Source organism: Oncorhynchus keta, chromosome 21 (assembly GCF_023373465.1).
Source record: "Oncorhynchus keta strain PuntledgeMale-10-30-2019 chromosome 21, Oket_V2, whole genome shotgun sequence".
Taxonomy (NCBI): Eukaryota; Metazoa; Chordata; class Actinopteri; order Salmoniformes; family Salmonidae; genus Oncorhynchus; species Oncorhynchus keta.
The window spans coordinates 17,098,211-17,112,180 of record NC_068441.1 but is presented as its reverse complement, the minus strand read 5'-3'; the positions used below and the strand labels follow the sequence as shown (position 1 = coordinate 17,112,180).

The following is a 13,970-nucleotide window of genomic DNA, read 5'->3' as shown; positions in this document are numbered from 1 at the left end:
CTAGATGTTGGAACATTGCTGTGGGACTTGTTTCCATTCAGCTACAAGAGCATTAGTGAGGTCAGGCACTGACGCTGGCTCGCAGTCCGCATTCCAATTCCTCCCAAAGGTGTTCGATGGGGTTGAGGGCTCTGTGCAGGCCAGTCCAGTTTTCCACACCGATCTCGACAAACCATTTCTGTATGGACCTCACTTGTGCACGGGGGCATTGTCATGCTGAAACAGGAAAGGGCTTTCCCCAAACTGTTGCCACAAAATTGGAAGCACAGAATCATCTAGAATGTCATTGTATGCTGTAGCATTAACAGTTCCCTTCACTGGAACTAAGGGGCCTAGTCCGAACCATGAAAAACAGCCCCAGACCATTATTCCTCCTCCACCAAACTTTACAGTTGGCACTATGCAAGTAGCGATCTCCTGGCGTCCGCCAAACCCAGATTCTTCTGTTGAACTATTTCAACGTGTTTCCACTGCTCCAGAGTCCAATGGCGACAAGCTTTACACCACTCCAACCAACACTTGACATTTTGCATGGTGATCTTAGGCTTCTGTGCAGCTGCTCGGCCATGGAAACTGATTTCATAAAGCTCCCGACGAACAGTTCTTATGTTGAAGTTGCTTCCAGAAGCAGTTTGGAACTCGGTAGTGAGTGTTTCAAACGAGGACAGACGTTTTTTACTCACTATGCGCTTCAGCACTCGGCGGTCCCGTTCTGTGAGCTTGTGTGGCCTACCACTTTGCGGCTGAGCCGTTGTTGCTCCTAGAAGTTTCCACCTCACAATAACAGCACTTACATTTGACCAGGGCAGAAATTTCACAAACTGATATGTTGGAAAGGTGGCATCTTATGACGGTGCCACATTGAAAGTCAGAGGATGCCATAGTTTTCAGTAAGGCCATTCTACTGCCAATATTTATCTGTGGAGATTGCATGGCTGTGTGCTCGATTTTATACACCTGTCAGCAACGGGTGTGGCTGAAATAGCCGAATCCTCTCATTTGCATATATACTTTTGTATATACAGTGTGCTTTTGTATATACAGTGTATTCTTCCACACTATGAGGTTCGATTAATTATGATAATGCTCTTTTAGTGTAAGAGCTGTTTGAAAAGACTCCCTGCAATTGGTGGGATGGAGTTTTGGCCTGCCTGGTAACAGCACCAGGCATTAATTTAGTAAGTAGACCAAGAAAATGAATAAGAAATGATTTATTGGGAAATTGCTAAGAAGCCATTTATGTTTATTTTTGACCATTTTAATTTAAAACAATCCCAGAAGGTACTTAATTGTTACCCAGAAGAGTTGCTATTTGAGAATGAGAGAAAAAAGACGGTTTTGGACCTTTAAAGATCAAAAAGGCCTCGTTGTGAGAGTCAGTAGGGTGAAGAAGAGGAACCATTAGCTATAAATCCTCTAATTACCACTTTTCCTCTGTAACGTGTCTCTACTGAGGAAGAGGCAGACAGTAATGCTCGCTCGCCCTGCATGTTAATGTGCATAACTCACTGTAGTAGAGTTAAGATTCCCATGCGGTAAAGAGTAGGCACAGACAGAATCAAAGGAATTGAACCTTGTTGGTATTCCCTGTTGGTATTCCTTGTTGGTATTCCCTGTTGGTATTCCCTGTTGGTATTCCCTGTTGGTATTCCCTGTTGGTATTCCCTGTTGGTTTTCCCTGTTGGTATTCCCTGTTGGTATTCCCTGTTGGTATTCCCGGTTGGTATTCCCTGTTGGTATTCCCTGTTGGTATTCCCTGTTGGTTTTCCCTGTTGGTTTTCCCAGACGGACCATGTCGGAGATCGTGTGTTTCTCGGCACCCTCTGTGACTGGCGCTGGCCTAGTGCAGGTCAGCCTCATTGTGGATCTGGCCAAGGTGCCAGGAAACCTGAGCTTTGAGTACATTGAGGATCCCACAGTCCAGCGCATCGAGCCAGAGTGGAGCATCACTAGGTACAGTAACCCCCAGCATAGAATAAACTGATATTTTAATAAACTATTGATGTTTTTCCCCCATTTGGTTCAGCTGTATATTACTGAGGGATAAGGTGAGTGAAGCTGCAAGGCACCACAGAAACCTGCTCTGCTGGCCTTCCTGTCAAAGATTATGCATGATAGTTGGTGCAGTGCGGGGTGTGACTCGAGGACCCAGAAACAGCCAGCCAGGGAGAAGTTGTGCAGTGGAGTGGCTAGTGGCTTTCTACTAAGTCAACTGACAGAGGATTTCACAGACTTATAATTAAAGTCCCATCGTCTCATCATCTGTGTGCAGTCACACCATGTGGCCACCAAAGCTTAGGTATCCTTTGAAGTGTGGGAATGACTGGATCCATCTCAAGCTAACTAGACAGATGTTCCACTTTTCCATTTAGTTTCTCTCTTCTCTTCAGATCGGTCTTATTTTATTCTGAGCTCTACATGTAGACCAAGTGATAACAGGGTTAGTTTGTTTGTGTTAATACATATAACACAATCAGGTAGCATTCAGGAAATGCCAGTCTTGGATACCTGATAGATGAATAAACAGGAAGCCAGCTAACAGAACCGTTCCACTTGGCTCTAACTGGCCAGAACAGTTCAATGTTTTCCTGGTACCAAAGATGCATTCATGCTGAAAAAAGTACAATTCAATACAAATCAGGTGATTTTGATGACGACAGGAAGAGGAAACTGCCGTTTATCTCCCGGATCACCTATTCAGTGGCCAATATGGAGGTGTAAAATGGTGTATGTGTTGTGTTTTCTAGTGGACACACTACACTGATGGTGACGGGGACCAACCTAGATGTGGTGCAGGAGCCGAGGGTCAGGGTCAAGTATGCCGGTCACGAGTCTGTCAACGTGAGTCTGTCCACTGATAACATATTACTGTATCTCTTTCCCCTGTCCTGTATATTGTCTAGTCCTGAGAAATGGTGGCCAATTCTAATTGTCATTTCAAAAGTGTTGACAATTATTTATTTGTTCTTGTCTGTCTCTGTCCTTGGATCTCTCCCCAGGTATGTAAGGTGCTCAACACCACCACGATAAGCTGCTTTGCTCCCTCCCTGAAGGCAGAGTACACACCGGAGCAGGAGTCAGTGAAACACGTGGAGGAGTTTGGTTTTGTCTTCAACAACGTGCAGGCCCTGCTCACCTACAACAGCACCAGTTTCATCTACTACCCCAACCCTTACCTAGAGCCCCTCAGCTTGTCTGGGGTGCTAGAGCAGAAACCTGGCTCTCCCATCATACTCAAGGTGGGACCACCCAGCCCAACCTAAAGCAGCCCATAACTCTGTAGCAGTACTGTCATAAGATGAGGAGTTCTATCTACTGACCCGACGGATGTGGGGTTTCCCTCTCTGTGTTGCAGGGGCGTAACCTGGTGCCCTCGGCATCTGGAGGGGCCAGGTTGAACTACACTGTGCTGATCGGGGACACACCCTGTTCCCTCACCGTCTCTGACACACAGCTCCTCTGTGAGCCACCCAACCTCACAGGCCGGCACAAAGTCCTGGTCAGTTTGTCTGTCGAAGTCCAGTTCTAGATAAACTATTGAAGGCCCAAAGCAGTCTGATAAGTTGATAAGACAGTCTGCGAGGGGTCTGAATGGGGAGGGGAAAACTGTAAACTATCTGTTAATGGTAGACAGGTTGGTTTGGAACTCTCTTTATTATCGGTCTATTAACTTATTTGCCACTTGGTGATGTCCCCAAGCAAGTCAAAACTCCACCCATGCAAAACCTGCTGATTAGAAGTTCTTGAGTAGATTGTATTTTCAACCAGCAACTGGATGGAAATAACACTGATCAAATTATTTCAGACTTTTACACTGTTCTTTTCATTAGCTGCTATACAATATGATATAAAACACCGGAAAACTGAATTTTGACTGCACTTGGACTTTAAGTCAAATGCAGCTTGGCCAAGGTCAAACAAACATATAAAAAGGAAAGTATTGATCAGTATAGTTTACCTATGTGTTACATTTTGCATGACGGCCTATGTACACGTGTGTTTATGGTTTATTGTCTATGTACAGGTCCAGGTGGGTGGTCTCCACCTCTCTCTTGGTGCAGTCCACATCCGCTCAGACAGCCTGCTCACCCTCCCCGCCATCTTCAGCATCACGGCTGGAGGAGGCCTGCTGCTCATCATCGTCTTCATCGTCCTATTGGCCTACAGACGCAAGTCGCACGAGAATGACCTCACTCTCAAACGCCTGCAGATGCAGATGGACAACCTGGAGTCACGAGTGGCTCTGGAGTGCAAGGAAGGTGAATATGACCAGCACATGTTATCAGACAATCTCAACTGCCCATACAAGAGAACAATCTAATCCAATCATGCTCGCTCTCTCTCTCTCTCTCTCTCTCTCTCTCTCTCTCTCTCTCTCTCTCTCTCTCTCTCTCTCTCTCTCTCTCTCTCTCTCTCTCTCTCTCTCTCTCTCTCTCTCTCTCTCTCTCTCTCTCTTTCTCTCTCTCTCTCTGTGACTTGACATGCTCACTGAGTCTGTACATAGTCAAAGCTTTCCTTAATTTTGGGTCAGTCACAGTGGTCAGGTATTCTGCCGCTGTGTACTCTCTGTGTAGGGCCAAATAGCATTCTAGTTTGCTCTGTTTTTTTGTTAATTCTTTCCAATGTGTTAAGTAATTATCTTTTTGTTTTCTCATGATTTGGTTGGGTCTAATTGTGCTGCTCTCTCTCTCTCTCTCTCTCTCGCTCTCTCTCTCTCTCTCTCTCTCTCTGTAATTGCGCCTAGCTTTCGCTGAGCTGCAGACTGACATCAACGAGCTGACCAGTGACCTGGACAGGGCTGGGATCCCCCACCTGGACTACCGCACCTATACCATGAGGGTCCTCTTCCCTGGCTTCGATGACCATCCTGTACTCAGGGAGCTGGAGGTAACCAACCATTACAAACCTGGCAACACCTGACCACTTGCCATCTACTGTATCTGTACATTATTTGTAGAATCAGATGATATACCCCATGCAAGATCCCTCTACTCTCTGAGGGTTCTGTGTGTGTCTCTGTGTGTGTGTAGGTGTCTGGGAGCGGGCAGCAGGGTGTGGAGAAGGCTCTGAAGCAGTTTGCCCAGCTGGTGAATAACAAAGTGTTCCTGCTGACATTTATCCGTACTCTGGAACTCCAGCGCTCCTTCTCCATGCGTGACCGCGGCTATGTTGCCTCGCTCATCATGACCGCGCTGCAGGGCCGCCTGGAGTATGCCACAGACGTGCTCAAACACCTCCTCTCTGACCTCATCGAGCGCAACCTGGAGAGCAAGAACCACCCTAAACTACTGCTGCGCAGGTACAGACAGAGAACGCTTGTTTCCTGTTTTGCTGAATGCTGAAAACCTCATATCACACAGAATAACTGTGAGAGAGAGAGAGAGAGGGAGAGAGAGAGAGAGAGAGAGAGAGAGAGAGAGAGAGAGAGAGAGAGAGAGAGAGAGAGAGAGAGAGAGAGAGAGAGAGAGAGAGAGAGAGAGAGAGAGAGAGAGAGAGAGAGAGAGAGAGAGAGAGAGAGAGAGAGAGAGAGAGAGCGGAGACCACAGTGTGCCGTCACAGCAGCGATTTGTGACCTGTTGCCACAAGAAAAGGGCAACCAGTGAAGAACCATCACCATTGTAAATACAACACATATGTACGTATATTTATTTTCCCTTTTGTACTTTCACTATTTGCACATCGTTACAACACGTTATATAGACATAATATGACATTCAAAATGTCTTTGTTCTTTTGGAACTTCTGTAATGTTTACTGTTAATTTTGATTGTTTATTTCACTTTTGTTTATCATCTATTTCACTTGCTTTAGCAATGATAACATATGTTTCCCATTCCAATAAAGCCATTGAATTGAATTGAGAGAGACAGAGAGAGAGAGCGCGAGGGTAGACAGCCATTGTCAGTCTGACTTATACTCTATGTGCCACTCATGAAACATTCAGCTGAAGCTCACATTTCCTCCCCTCCACCTCACTTTATTCTGCACAGCACATTGTTTTCCCAGGACTGGGAGAAGCCTGCTAAATCTTTCATAGGAGGCACTCAATCTGAGACACACTCTTTAAATATAAGGATGTGTTAACATGGGAGCCAGCAAGGCTGACCTTGTTAGCCCAAACAGTCTGCAGTCACAAAAACAATCCCAAAGATAATGGAATGCAGGCAATGGGAAAGAAGTGATAGCCAGCTATATGTATAAGAAAGAGCATTGAGCAGGAGCTAGGAGCTAGGAGCTAGGAGCTAGGAGCTAGGAGCTAGAAGCAGAGCTGCCATGTCTATCGGCACCATCTTTCCAGAAGGAAAGAGATGAGCAAGTTAGGAGGCTGCAATGGAGCTATACTGTAGTATTACCTCTAAGGGGAGGCAAAAGGTTCATATTTAACATCTAGATCTTTGAATGTTTTATCAGATAGAACATACAAGTATGTTTTAGTGTATCTATTGATACATAATAAATCACAATCTTGCCCACATAGCATTTGATGATGGGATGAGCACTGCTGACACAGTGAAAGGAGAGAAAGTGGTCAGATAGTAGCTTTTGCACAATTATGTCATGACCCAAATAGGTTCCATTCTATAGCAGCAGCACTCAGGTTCTGGTGTTAGTCCTCTGAGACCATGCAGAGCAGAATATTACTTTTACATAAACTCACTCACCATGTTGTTTTTTTACACAACACTGGGTTGTCTACCGTCCCTCTTAAGCATTCTCTCTACCTAAATGGTCAGACCACTCTACGTTACGACATCTCCCGCTTTTAAAATGTATCCGTCTGTTCCTTTCTTGCAGAACCGAGTCAGTTGCAGAGAAGATGCTGACTAATTGGTTTGCCTTCCTACTTCACAAATTCCTTAAGGTAATATCAATGACTTGGAACCTCATCACTGCAGATGTCACCACGATATATCACTCCAATCCTCGAATGATTGTTATTGATGATAGACCAGATGGATTTGTATGTGCGTTGGGATAACACGTGTGTGATATGGACGTGTTTTATGAACAATGTACATCTCCTCTCCTCTCGCACACGTCCTTTCCTTCCTGGACAAAGGAGTGTGCAGGTGAGCCTCTCTTCATGCTCTACTGTGCCATCAAGCAGCAGATGGAGAAGGGACCTATCGACTGCATCACCGGGGAGGCACGCTACTCCCTCAGTGAAGACAAACTCATCCGCCAGCAGATTGACTACAAGACCCTGGTGAGTCACCATACCATACAACAATATGTCTTAGATGTCGGATTCTATTAAAACCACTTGGAGTATTTTCTTAATCATAGTTACCACCATAAAAGTGAGGGGGCTTGCTTACACCACAGTTGGTAGGGGACATGCTGTGCAGCGCCTCTGTAAATATTAACTCATGGTGCCCTTATGTCAAAGCTCTGAATAGGAGATAATTAATTGGCTACTGTAGATAATACGATCAAGAAGAAAAAGAAACGCACACCTATTTAGGCGAGGTGCTGGCTAGCGGAGTAGAAAACTTGAAAATAAAAGAGAGCCGCACACTCTAGGAGCTCAGATGCAAAACTGTAATTACCAACGTTTCGACAGCCAAGCTGTCTTCATCGGGGTATGTAGATAATACAACAGTAAAGAGCCAAAAGGATGATACAAATCATGTTTGACATGCTGTTCAGTGACACAATCAGCTAAGAGTTAAACCTGATGATGTAATCAAGGCTTGGCCCCTGGGAGAACTTGTCCGTAGCTAAAGCAGAAGTTGGATGCAGCAACAATGTGGCTCATCCCCCAGAGGCATTAGCCTGAGAGCAGCCCAGTTACAAGACGACACGTCTCCGGTCACCCTGTGGGAGAGGTTGTGTCTCATTATCCATTTAATGCCCCACTAGGGCTGGCAACCCGACATTCAGCTGAAAGTGTGAAATTACATTTCTGGCCAAAGCTGTGAGAGAGATGGCACACAAGGAGAGGAGAGCCTTTTCCATGCAGCCAGGAGGCCGATTTAAAGAGAGGGACAGTGAATACTAATAACAGCACTCTCTCTCTCTCTCTCTCTGGTCCCTCCTCAGACTCTGAGCTGTGTGAACCCAGACAACGAGAACAGCCCTGAGTTCCCCGTTAAGGTGCTCAACTGTGACACCATCACCCAGGTGAAGGAGAAGATTCTGGATGCAGTCTGTAGGAACATGCACTTCTCCCAGAGGCCTCGGGCTGCTGACATGGACCTGGGTGAGACAGACTGGCTCCAGTCAGAATGAATGGATGACATACAATAACTAATACAGTGGTTATTCACTGTCTGCTTGTGTCTGACTTATTGAACCTTGAAAAGGGACTCATAGATGCACACCTGGGTTTTTTCCCCCACCAGAATGGCGCCAGGGGAGGACGGCACGTGTGGTCCTGCAGGATGAAGACATCACCACTAAGATTGAAGGAGACTGGAAGAGACTAAACACCCTCATGCACTATCAGGTCAAACCACTCAATCCCCATCACACAGTTCACTAACACAGTTCACAGCCTCTGTACATTCTGTTGTCCACAATGCTGCCTCTGGCCATCGTAAACCAAACTAATCCACCTCTCTCATCTCCTGTATGAGTCAGCTGCCTCCTGCTACGGGTAGATCATGAGGGGTGTTCATGTTAAACAGCTTTAAAAAGAGCACTAGTGTAAACACATTAAAGTCCATCTCACTCTGCACTCACAAATGCTCAGACTATGGGGTGTAAAACATGTTTGCATTAAGCCAAGAGATAAAGACATCCAACTTTAGCTGCCACACCAGGAGGGAGGGTTTGAAAGAGATGAATGTGTTGATAAAATCTATCAAGGAAATGAACAATTTCCCTCGATTACTTTTAGTCTCTCTGGGGGGATGCTCCCCTCTGCTACGTACCTGGTTCTGTGACAGCCCGGTCTGTGGCTCCTGTAGAGCAGCAGCAGTGAATTCTACTCATGCTGGGAGCCTGCTTTACTGCAAAAGGCATGCACACCTCTCTGACCTTCTCCTCCCCTACCAGTGTTACCTCCAGTGTTGCGCAGAGCGTCTGGAACTCCCTCCCTCCAGCCATCTGTGACTCTGAGTTCCTCACTATCTTTCAGCCCCACCTAAAAACCCACATCTTCACCATTGCCTACCCCCTAAGTTCAAGTTCATTATACTGCATATCACAAATTGTAAATTGAATAACTTCTATAGGTCTTCATCGGGCAAAATTTCTCATAACAATGTCATGTTCTGACCCAATAATGTGGATTTGGGAGTGGGTCAAACTGACATGAACCCTTGTGTTTTCCGTATGAATCCTGCAGGTGTCAGACCACTGTGTGGTAGCCCTGGTGCCCAAGCAGATGTCCTCGTACAACCTGCCCTCCTCAGCCAGCTTCCCACGCAGCATCAGTAGATACGGTCAGTCAATCAGACCTGCCCTGGAGCCACTCTCACCACCAAACCACTCACTTACCTATTCATTATTCTAGAGATAATATATCGTGACCGTCTGTCTGGGATCCTCTCTCTCTGCAGATGTACCATTCCGCTCCACCCCCACCAGTCCTGACAGCCCTCACTCCCGCGTGCCCATGCTCACCCCGGACATGGAGAGTGGGGTGAAGGTGTGGCACCTGGTCAAGAACCACGACCATGGGGACCAGAAGGAGGGTGAGCGCGGCTCCAAGATGGTGTCCGAGATCTACCTGACCAGGCTACTGGCTACTAAGGTATTTCCTTACTCTCCCCCCAGAGCATCTTAGCAATTACAGATTCAGTCATTTTGTTCCAATGCTATGGTGTGTTTTTAACATTGCTGTGGTTTTTTATTTAGGGTACACTGCAGAAGTTTGTGGATGATCTGTTTGAGACGTTGTTCAGCACTGTGTGCCGGGGCAGTGCTCTTCCACTCGCCATCAAGTACATGTTTGACTTCCTGGACGAGCAGGCTGACAAGCATGGCATCCATGACATGGACGTTCGCCACACATGGAAAAGCAACTGGTAAGGGAGTGCAGATTTAATGTGCTACTTGAAAGCAATAATGATTTTATGCTGATCGTGTCAATATATAGACTGTCTGTAAACTATTCTTTCTCATCCTCCCTCTGTCCCAGCCTGCCTCTGCGCTTCTGGGTAAATGTGATCAAGAACCCGCAATTTGTGTTTGACATTCATAAAAGCAGCATCACAGACGCCTGTCTGTCTGTGGTGGCTCAGACCTTCATGGACTCCTGCTCTACCTCAGAGCATCGCCTGGGCAAGGACTCCCCCTCCACCAAGCTACTCTACGCCAAGGACATTCCCAACTACAAGAGCTGGGTGGAGAGGTGAGATGAGTGTGTGTTTTACTCACATCACTCAACTGTAATATTATTAATGGACTTGGTAGTTATTCTTTTACACTGAAATCACAGAGGAAGACTGACTTCAGTGTCCAGGCTTTTTGTTAACAGTCCACAGTGAAACATATACCCACTGGGCACACACTAGTTGAATCAATGTTGTTTCCACATCATTTCAATTAAATGATGTCGAACCAACGTGGAAAATAGATGTTGAATTGATGTCTGTGCCCAGTGGGTAGCAGCTAGCTACGACATGTTTGCCAGTTTGCGCTCTGAAGTTGTTTCCACCCGGAATATTAACAAGACAACACTCCATCTTAACTTGTCCTCCACACTTACTGGATTGGTCGAACAGTGCAGAAGAGAACCTGTCAACAGTTTTTTTTTATCTCGTCATGTCCAGAATGTGGGGTGTGTAGTTTCAGGTGTTTCTTTTACGCCTGCTGTGTTTAGGTTACATGTTGGCTGACAGAACAGCCTGTGTGTGTTTCTGTCTCCCGCTAGGTACTACGCGGACATAAACCGCCTACCTGCCATCAGTGACCAGGACATGAATGCCTACCTGGCCGAGCAGGCCCGTCTTCACTCCAATGAGTTCAATGTGCTGTGTGCCCTGCACGAGATGTATGCCTACGTCAGCAAGTACAGCCAAGAGGTGAGGCCCTATACCTCAATGTCTTTACAAAATACAGTAAGGGGCTAGGGTGGCATCCAAAACAGGGGCATCTAGATTCAACGTAAATTAAAGTACCCCTTAGCCTGCCTAATTGTAGTAACAGGAGGGTATTTGCAGCACAAAGTACAGTAACCTTGTGTTTCCCTGCCTGATTTGCTGATTTCGTGTCTGTCTTGTATGTGTATGTGTCAGATCATTGAGGCCCTGGAGCAGGATGATCAGGCCCAGAAGCAGAGGCTGGCCTACAAAGTAGAGCAGATCATCACAGCCATGTCTGTGGAGAGCTGAGGCAGACGTGTGTACTCAGAGACACACAGACAGACAAGGCCCAGGACACAGGTCACATGCTACCAGAAGAGCAAGCAGCCCCACAAGCAGCAGGTGAAGGAAACTGAACAACATAATAATTCAGCCTGAGTGCTCAACAAGGGAAGAGCACAGATATACAAGCAAATTCACCAAGCACTGCTGTCCTCTCTCTGTCTGCTGCAGTGGGGCCACATGTGGAGGTGTAAGGGATGAGCAGGCATCGAGAGACTACTAAACAGTACCACAAAAACTAAATACATGCATATCATAGCCTTGGCCTTGGACTGACATTCCCTTTTCAGCGGACAAGTCTAATGCTGCGTCATAAAGCCTTCAGGAAGCCTTATGAAGGCTCCTTGAAGGTTTCAGTTAATGAACTCTGCGATTAGGTGACATTAAAATGTCATCTCCAGATCATCAAGGTAGCAAAACATTTTTGTTTGGTTACCGCCCTGCCAGACACTCAATTTACCAGACACACTCTGAGCACTCTATCATAAAAACCCACACAAAGCTCTTATTACAGGGTGGGGGGGTGGGGGGGGGGGGTCAATTCTATTATGGCGTACTTTGGGCTGGATTCAATCAAATCTGCCTTAGTAATGTTTACACAGTAACTCTGCCTACTGCCTGTGCAAACATGTGCCTAAATCTGGGAACTGGATGCATTGTGAGGGGAGGTAATCTGGTGCCCAAAACCTTCTATGAGTCTATTTGAATCTATTTATGCTGTTGTGTACATACTGCAGTCCAGATTTAATTGAATTAAGCCATCATAATTCAGTACATTTGTAAAGAGAATAAATCTGAATAGAAAACCATTCCAAATATACCCATTATTTAAAATGATCACTTCAGCCTGTTGACCCTTGCTCTTAGTCCTAAAAGTTTCTCATGTTTCATACTATGTCAAATGCCCTGTAGCCAAAGTAGAAATTATATTTAGAAAAGTTTAACAAGGTGGTTTTAAGTTATTAAGGCACTCTGGGGATGACAGAAATTAGGGAAGTGGGTTTCTAGACCATTTATTTAACCAACTGTATATTAGCAGTGACCCAAAGTAGCCAATGGAGCTTTGGGAATCATTCCTTAGAGCTGGAAGATTAATGACACTTCCTGTGGGTCAGATCAGTTTCCTCCTGGTTTATGAGACCCCTCAGCCATCAGTCAATGTTTACATTGAACATGATACTTGAATTTCAGTAGATCATTGTGTTATACTTTCAGAGAATCCTCAGGTTTCTACATAGCATACTTTCAAAGGTGGAAACTCAAGATTCCTGTTGCATCAAGTAGACTGTAGCTTTCTTTTAAATATGTCCCATTAACGTTTTTAAAAGATGAGGTCAAGATGAGAGAATAGCCTTTTAAATGGTTTGAATTTAACATATTCAAATGACAAATGATTTTTGCTGTTACATTCACTGAGTGTCATCTTAAAGATTAGCATTATAAAACTGGACTCTCCATAGGATTGCTTTAATTCAGGGTTTCTGTTTGATATGTTTATCTGCACTGAAATCATTCATTACCCTCTTGATGATTTCTCCATTATTCTCCAGTAATTTTGACCAGTTACTTGTCCTGGGCCCGTTTTCCCAAAAGCATTGTTCATCGTTAGACCCTTCTTCATAGGAACATTATTACATCTCCAAGCTGTTTCCCAAAACCATTGTTATTAACGTAGCACTTGGAACCAATCGTAATCTCATGCCTGTCTCAGACAACTTGTAGAACAGCTAAGTGCGTCCTTAGATGCTTTTTCCCTCCTGCGTCCCATTATACACAGAGGATATCCACTAACATTAGAATCACATGGTTTATCAGTGTCTGTGGCCGCCAATGACTTCAGAACAAAGCTGACTACAAATCCAAAGTTGCCAATGTCTTTGCAATTGATACAAACATGCGACGTATAAAAATATGCTTCAAATGAAAACTGAGATGATTACATTAAAATATAAACAGTAGGCCTGTTTCATTCATATAGAAATACATTTAATGTTTAAAAAAATTGTATTTCATCTTTATTGAACCAGGTAGGCCAGTTGAGAACAAGTTCTCATTTACAACTGCGACCTGGCCAAGATAAGCAGTGCGAGACAAACAACAACACAGAGTTACACACCTCAAATAAACAAACGTACAGTCAATAGCACAATAGAAAATGATATGTACAGTGTGTGCAAATGAGGTAAGATTAGGGAGGTAAGGCAATAAATAGGCCGTAGTGGTGAAGTAATTACAATTTAGCAATTAAATACTGGAAGTATAGATGTGCAGAAGATGAATGTGCAAGTCTGGGGTGCAAAGGAGCAAAAAAAAAATTTATAAAAAATAATATGGGGATGAGGTAGTTGGATGTGCTATTTACAGGTAGGCTATGTACAGGTGCAGTGATCTGTGAGCTGCTCTGACAGCTGATGCTTAAAGTTAGTGAGGGAGATATGAGTTTCCAGCTTCAGTGATTTTTGCAATGTTCAATCAATTGAGTTCTATTTTGCTATTTGTAGACTACTGTCTGTATTTGTCTCTATATATTTAATGATGTGTAGCATAATGTACGCAATGATATGCCAAATCGGTGATTTAGTGCATTTTCATAAATGTAATTTGGTAAGCGTTATTATAATATTTGCAGCCGTAGGTGGTAATATCTCTCTAGAA

The 13,970-nt window shown here is 44.8% G+C and overlaps 1 protein-coding gene across 1 annotated transcript in view; it reads left to right on the top strand.

Moving 5' to 3' along the window:
• LOC118400193 (plexin-A2-like) overlaps positions 1-11,817 on the top strand; it is a 57,138-nt gene extending 45,321 nt beyond the window's left edge. Inside the window, exons 16-32 of the mRNA XM_052473387.1 lie at positions 1,786-1,953; positions 2,748-2,841; positions 3,000-3,239; positions 3,356-3,499; positions 4,025-4,259; positions 4,745-4,887; positions 5,031-5,299; positions 6,796-6,862; positions 7,061-7,207; positions 8,044-8,203; positions 8,346-8,449; positions 9,293-9,389; positions 9,507-9,700; positions 9,805-9,974; positions 10,088-10,300; positions 10,823-10,973; positions 11,187-11,817. Coding sequence (XP_052329347.1) covers positions 1,786-1,953; positions 2,748-2,841; positions 3,000-3,239; positions 3,356-3,499; positions 4,025-4,259; positions 4,745-4,887; positions 5,031-5,299; positions 6,796-6,862; positions 7,061-7,207; positions 8,044-8,203; positions 8,346-8,449; positions 9,293-9,389; positions 9,507-9,700; positions 9,805-9,974; positions 10,088-10,300; positions 10,823-10,973; positions 11,187-11,282 — 2,692 coding nt within the window. The 3' untranslated portion in view covers positions 11,283-11,817. The remainder of the gene's footprint in view (positions 1-1,785; positions 1,954-2,747; positions 2,842-2,999; positions 3,240-3,355; positions 3,500-4,024; positions 4,260-4,744; positions 4,888-5,030; positions 5,300-6,795; positions 6,863-7,060; positions 7,208-8,043; positions 8,204-8,345; positions 8,450-9,292; positions 9,390-9,506; positions 9,701-9,804; positions 9,975-10,087; positions 10,301-10,822; positions 10,974-11,186) is intronic.
• Positions 11,818-13,970: the final 2,153 nt, after the last annotated feature.